The sequence below is a fragment of the Aulostomus chinensis genome, chromosome 2, assembly GCF_037954235.1.
Source record: "Aulostomus chinensis isolate RoL2024-O1b breed Wild chromosome 2, RoL_Achi_v1.0, whole genome shotgun sequence".
In the NCBI taxonomy this organism is placed as follows: Eukaryota; Metazoa; Chordata; class Actinopteri; order Syngnathiformes; family Aulostomidae; genus Aulostomus; species Aulostomus chinensis.
In genome coordinates, this window is record NC_141321.1 from 16,818,982 (window position 1) to 16,826,339 (window position 7,358).

Genomic DNA, 7,358 nt, shown 5'->3' on the forward strand with positions numbered 1-7,358 from the left:
CTAAAGAAGTATCAGCATCAAATTGCTGTGGATTAGTGTGCCACAGTTCAAGGTTTCAATGATGGATTACAGCTTTCAGTGTTGTTTTAATGGCTGTGCCAGACTGCTGCTCTGGGGAAGGATTTGTAAAAGCACTGCTGTTGCGATTGTAGAGACTCTGAAAAGATCATCACATTTAGTAAGATGAGACACCAATACACAGGATGTTTTCTCGGTTGAATACAGTTCTTAGAGCTGTGTTAATGATTCAAGGAATGTGTCGCTCCCTGGTAACACAAACACATAAGTGGGCCAATTATGTGTTCTGGTGGTTGGCAAACAGTAGCGACGTGAGCTTGTATAATGGTCTGTTACAGTCTGTGTATTTAACATTAGCAACGATCCCAAGAGTTGAGTTGAGATTATTCTACCAGCGTCTGTTTCCATGCTTGTGGATGGATAAGATGATAAAGTAAAGGATTTGCTCTTTTAAGAACATGTAGACAGGCACAGTGTGACCAAAAACACTTGGACATTGTCAATATGGCCTTATCTTGAGTTCAAACTAGCATTGATCTACCCAGCTTGGCTCAGGACTGGGTTATTAACATTACAGGTTTGTGATGAAAAAAAGGAAATCATTTGAAAAAAATCAAGAATTTTGATCCGAAAGTGGAACAGAAAGAATATGTGTCATGAATACAAAAAAAAACTGCAGTCCATCAATGGTTCATATAGCCAATAAAAGGATAGATTCTTTATTTATATACACCCCCCCCCCCCCAAAAAAAAAACAACCCACAAACACGAAGGAAAGTGCTCTCCGAACTCAATGGGATTTCCCTCAGGGAGCTGTCAGCTTTGGAGATGCTGCCATTACGAAGTCAGAACTTTGATCTGAAGGTGGAGGGAGAAAAGACCAGCAGTCATCCAGATCATGCTTCCTCCTTGAGGGAGGATTAATACATCTATGAAAAATCAATCAGTCAATCCAGTCTCGTGTTCATCTTTCAGTCACATGCATGGACACTGAGGAACAAGTAAAAAAACATATACACTGGAGCATGTATTATATATTTTAGGCCACTTATATAAATGATTGGACATAAGATAAGACATACATAACCCCCCCTCCCTCATTTCCTCTTGATATTGTGATGGGTGGGTGGCAGGTCAGCGACTACACGTAATGTGCACATATTTCTCTTCTTTACTGTATGTCACATGATGGTTTTTGCATGTATGTGCTATACAGAGTTTTCCGATCCAGGAACATTCCTGCTTGCCAGATGAATCCGGAGGCTGAAGTCAGCGGAGCCAGTTAAGTCACAGTTAATCCTCTGCTAACTTTAGTGTGGTCATGTAAAGTTTGAGCAAAATGTCTTGTAAAAGGGGAATTTAGAGGTCAAAAGTTCAAGTACCAGACTGCCTCCTGGAATCCATCCTTGCACGTCTGTTACTTTTTCATGTGAGCAACGTAGGTAAAAACCAGTCAATTGAAATTACAGAAAAACTAGATCATGTTTATAGAATCTTTCATGAATAGATTTCAAGTACTGTACTGCTGAAAGGTAGAATTATTGTAACTTGAAGGTGACGATTACTGTAATTGTCAGATGATTACCATTAAGGCTGTAGTTTCTGCCTGTACGATAATGTCCTAAATTATTTTCTTTAATGAGTCTTTCTGTCTTTTGTTATTATCAAATAAAACCTCAGAGAGCTGAATTATTCATCCAAAAGGAAGAGTTTTCAGCTGTGCAGATGTCTTTTGTGGGTTTTTGCCTGCTGGCTCCATTTCTTCACATACAAAATGAAGTACTTGAAGAGTCCTGCTTCACACAACATTGTTATATGAAGATTTTCAATCGCACCGTCGTCACAGTTTTTACCTGCTGTAGTGTAAATGGAGCATTTCACATCAGCTGGAAATGAAGGGAGGATGTTCTTTGACTTAGATAAGGACTTTCATATTTGATTTTATGGTTTTGTGCCCGATTAAAACATAGAGAAACACAGCTTGAAGCAGAAGAGTTGAAGATGGAGCAAACATTAAACAGAATTAGAGACATGCAGGTCACACAGTGAGAGTGTGAGAGAAAGCGTGAAAGATTTAGCACATAGAAGCTGATATGAAGAAAGCAAGCATGCCGGTGTTATCACCTTCTCAGCAAATGGGCTCATTTGCCTCTTTTTATCAGTCTCCCTCCTTCGCACTTTGGGTTAGTTTACCAGTGTGTGTGTGTGTGTGTGTGTGTGTGTGTGTGTGTACACATTTTCAGCTTCTGGTCGACAGTTTTCTTACAAAAATAGCGAGTGAAGTGTGTTTTGTAGGGGTTTATAACACTCACACACACTCACACAAAGTCTGTATTAGATCTGGCTCGTTGGCAGAAAAAGTGTTTCTGAAGAACAAACGGATAATTAATCATCTGTTATAAAGTGTTTTGATGAACTTTTGTCTAATGATTTAACTGCACAGATTCAGTCTAATTTATGTAGAGGATCAGAAGGGATCTGTCTCTCCCAGCATGTACGATAGATTCGTCTTTGTCTCAGTTACTAGGTTCTGGCTGAACGAACACTTCCTCTTGTGTCGATCCTTCCTTTTTCCTGTCCAGATGGCAACGTTGACTGACAGCAGATATGATGTCTCTTGTCTAGACATGTCTCTCACTGTGGCTGCGTGTGTGTGTGTGTGTGTGTGTGGTAGGTATGGTTTTTATGGTGGTGTGTGTTTCTATTCTATGACTCCTGCCACTTTTGGGGACAGGAACAGAACCTAAGAACACTTAATTGGGGTTAATTGATAAAGCAATGAATCATTCAATGGTCAGTTTTAGTCAAGAAATGAATGCAAGTCTGCCCCCAAAAATGGCAGTGTGTGTGTGTGTGTGTGTGTGTGTGTGTGTGTGTGTGTGTGTGTGTGTGTGTGTGTGTGTGTGGAGGGGAATAAATATGTTAATAGTAACATCTTCAATGTTAGATTTTGACAAATTAGTTGGAGTTATCTTTTACACGCTGGTATTCTTGATCCCAGCCCACACAAAGCCCATTTTGTATTCAACCTAATGTTGCTGGTGTTGCTTGTATCTGTACCCCCGGATCCCACACAGGGAACAGACATTTGATGACAGTGTTTGTCATCCTACATCCTCCTCCTCCCAATCCTGCCCAGGGAGATAACAGAGCTCCTCTGTGTAGCAGACAGGGACACATTTACACTGCCAAGTGTTATTTTAGGCTAGTGTACATTCATTTTAATAAACTGCATGTAAAATCTTCTATGGTACCAGGACAAGTGGCTTCGTTGAAGCTCATTTGCATAACTCCAATATGATTTGCCTCCGTGACAGAGACAGTGAATGAGAGAGAGCTGAATGAATGTCATCCGTTTGGTTTAATTCCTTTCATTTTACACCAATCCCTGGAATTTCAAAATCGCGTGAAGAATATGTAATTAGGAGTTACTTCAGCAGTCATGCCTTTCCCAGCATGACTTATAATGTCCTGTACCAGAACACACATGACTCAAATGGCTTTTCACTTCCAATTCTCATCAAGGATTTTAAAGCTGTCATCTAGGAGTCTTCTCTCACTCAGCAGGAGGGGGTTTGCGCTCTTATGTGGCACGAATGGATAAATATACCAGTAAAATCTATAAATTAGGTATCTATGAGCAAGCCTGGTTAAATGGTCTTTATTTGTTACACCGATTAAATCAGAGGGGAGGGTTTCCATGTCAAACTTTATTTGCAGTTGCTTATTTAAAGACCTTCACTCTATTATAGACATTAGAGTGACAAAGGAAATACACAAAGAGCTGAAGGTAGCATCAGGTTATTACAGTACATGTTTGTGTTAATGCATGCAGACCATAATTTGTATCCTTTCAACAAACATTGAAACACCATGAAAGGAAAGCTCCCTTCATCTATTTCGAGAACAAAAAAACTCTTTTGGCCTTTAAAAAAAACGGAGTCCGCCTCCAGGAACACACAACAAAGTCTTTTTGTCTGTGATGGCTCGAGAAAATTAGGAATGAGTTGTCCTCTACAGACAGTACAACAGTTCCGCTTCTAATGACTTTTTTAAATACTGTTATCTCGAGATCAGAAGTTCATTTTCGCATTATCCTAAAACATTGGATTAATCTGGTAACAACTTCATTTACCTAGTAAACTTGGGACAGTGAGAGGCTGTTTTCGGAAGATTATGAATGCATGAGTACATGACAACAAAGCCAGTTTTCTTATTATAACAGGTTCATTTATCTTTAGAAAACAAAAGGCTATTTTCTAGAAGGTAACTATATTTTCCTCCACACGTGAGAAAATGAGCTTTATTTTCTCAAAATAACTTAAAAAGCAACTCTTGATCTCGGGGTAAAAACATTTTAAAAAGTAACTTAGTATGACACCAGTTGGCCTCCATACTACTGTTAGAAAAGAAAAGAGAAAATGGCAGGAATGTGAACTGTTGCATCCTAATAAGAGACAGCCCACACTGCTCACAAGAGTTCATTAGAAAAGGCTCTTGAGTAATGAATAATTAACTGTGGTTAATTATTACACGGTGTAGCAAATGGTGATTGTCACTACTGAAATATCAGGATTGATCCACTCCAGTGGTCTGCGAGTTCATCGGCTGAAAACATACTCGGTATAACTGGTCCACAGTTTGTCCTCCCCCGGGTCGTTACCGCCGTAGGAGCAGGTCCCGGTGGAGTTGCAGGCCACCATGTGGAACCCAGCCTCGGCCAGCCGGTCAAACGCCTGCTCCAGGAAGTTGTACTTGAGGTAATACCTGGAGGTGTATTTGTCTGGTGGTCGGTCGGGGTCGCGGCTCTCATTCAGGGTGTCTCCAAACACCTCCTTGGCCAGGGAGATCTTGCTGCACACAGTTATTCTGGCCACTCTGCGGAACTTGGCGTCTGCCTGGATGTCTCTACCGATGGTGTAGCTGCCTCTGTAACCGATGGTGATGTAGCCGAAGTTGGCGCCTGGAGAGCGAAGACCTCTGTCCGAGGAGGAGGTGGCCGGGCTGGGGAGCTCCACAGCCTCCTCCGTCTCCCCGCTGTCCTCCGTGTAAGAGCTGTCTTGACTGAGGGCCGCCAGGCGCCTCGACAGCTCCGGCAGCTGGAAGAAGTCCGCTTCTTTCTGCAGCCGCTTCCTTTCTTTGAAAAACTCGGGCAGGAAGAGCTCTGAGTCCCGTAAATAATCCAAAATGTAGCGGAACAAAAAACCGTCCCTGTCGAAAAAGAAGCGGCCCTTGCCGTCTTTGGGCAGGTCATCTGGGGAGCCCTGGGTGAACTTAGTCCACAGGAGGGAGTTGGTCACCGCCGTGAGGGTCTCCAGCCGGGTCACGTACACTTGCCCGCCCACGTTCAGCTCTACTATGTCGGGGAACGTTTGGCTGTGGGTTAGTGCCATGATCTCTGTTCATGTGGGGATGAATAGTTGAGAAGTTCCTTCACGGTATGTTAATATATACTGTAGAGGAGGAGGAGGAGGAGGAGGAGGAGGAGGAGGACGGCCGCCAGAGCGGTTAACTGTTCAATGGGAAGCTCCGAGAATGCTGCATTCAAGGACCCATCCTCCTTTTCCTGAAACTAAATTTACAAAGTAAAGTCATTTAAGTAGTGTTTTTTTTGTTTGTTTGTTTTTTTTTGGGGGGGGGGGGGTTCGGGTTCTTGGAGGAGCTGAAGATGGAACCTGTAACCATTTTTTTTAAATTTATAAAAAGAAAAATAATACACGGAACGTTTTGCAAAATCTCTCATTGGTCTGCAGTATTTAAAATGAAATTTAAAGTGCAAAACTTTAAATCTAAGTATTTGTAACAATTGAATTATGAATAAAATGTAAAGTACTGATTTTGCTACATGCTGTTAATACCTTGAGTGAATTCATCTCTTGTGACTATACTGCACTTGTGAGTATCACAACAAAGTAAAGTCACTTCACTGATGGAAGATAAAATAATGACTTTTGTGTAAATACAATTACAGAGAAGGTGTTATTGCCCGCATGTCTTTGTGACAGCTTATTAACTGCTTGGGGAGGGGGGGGGTCGACAATCGAGCTCTACAAGTATGTTTACTGTCTTCTGCTGGGACAAAGGTCAAAAATCCCAATGTTATTAGGCAGTCCAGGCAGTATTGTAGTTTGAGTGAGTCATGCTTTCCAGGATACTTGTAACTTTTTTTTTTGTAAAACTTTTTGTAACAACTTGGAGGTTTTACGGGACAACGTGATTTAAAAAAACAAAACAAAAACCATCAATGATCGGAGGGAGGCACCCATCCTCAGGCCTAGGTCTCTATATTTTGAAGTACTCCAAATGAAAGCGATACTTTAGCATCAGAGAGACCAGCTGGAACATTCAGTAGACCAACTCACTTGTACTTCTTCACGTTGAAACCAAACTACAATTATTATAGTTTGGTTTTAGCTCAACTCAAACAAATATTTAAAATTACTGAGTACATGGTGGGATAAAGAATGTGTTTATTACACTGGATGATGTGCTTGAGAGTTTGTAAACTGGCATTTTTGTACAGCGTTCTAGTTACTTTTGGTGGGAGGTTATGGAGCAATATTAGCTTCAAGCTACATGTATGTGGCTGGCTCTTCCTGCATTCTGGACTCACAAAGAAGTGTTGCAGGAGGGAAAAACATCCTTGAGAGTATTTTCGATTACTTGAAAGCCAAAAAAAACTTTTTGGGGAGAAATGTTACTTCAATGTTTTGTTCATTTGACTGCATTTATGACAAATTGATGGGGTGCTTCTGCTGTTCTTTACAGATAGGAATTTCCAATATGGAGGAAAGAATGTTTTCTGAAGGTATTGACTTTTCCACCTTTCCCAATATAATAAAGGTTTATTGCACAGTGCGTATCCCTGTATTTCCACATTTACAGTGAAACTCGAGCGATGGGTAACACCACCTTACTCCAGGCGAACTGGACCAAAGCTGCTCATGTAAAGGTCAGCTGAAGCTGATCCTGAGAGCGCTCACAGATCTCTCGAAAAGTAGGTTGCACCTTTCCTCAACGCTACCTCAGACCTAACAGGATTGATTTCAGCTTAACACCAAAGAGCTCTTTGATCTAGTCATCAAGTGTATTATAGGCTCTATTCAAAACACACACACACACACACACACACACACACACACACACAAATCATTGTACTTATATCTTTGTGAGGACTTTCATTGACGTAATTCATTCTCTAGCCCAGGGGTCTGCAACCTTTTCTATCAAAAGAGCCATTTCGCCCCCTCTTTCGCCAAAGAAAAACAGTCTGGAACCGCAAAACACAACACAACTAAAAACTTTTAAAAGTTTTGATATTATGTTAAACTTTCCCTTTA

At 41.2% G+C, this 7,358-nt stretch overlaps 1 protein-coding gene across 1 annotated transcript; it reads right to left on the reverse strand.

Moving 5' to 3' along the window:
- Positions 1-3,715: 3,715 nt before the first annotated feature.
- On the reverse strand, positions 3,716-5,463 carry LOC147269237 (BTB/POZ domain-containing protein KCTD12-like). Its single transcript, XM_086194289.1, has one exon. It carries the CDS (start codon positions 5,409-5,411, stop codon positions 4,620-4,622), a length of 792 nt encoding a protein of 263 aa, XP_086050415.1. The 5' UTR covers positions 5,412-5,463; the 3' UTR covers positions 3,716-4,619.
- Between the last annotated feature and the right edge of the window lie 1,895 nt (positions 5,464-7,358).

Excerpts from the sequence above, each read along its gene's own strand:
- LOC147269237 (XM_086194289.1), bottom strand. The coding sequence starts at position 5,411 with ATGGCACTAACCCACAGCCAAACGTTCCCCGACATAGTAGAGCTGAAC.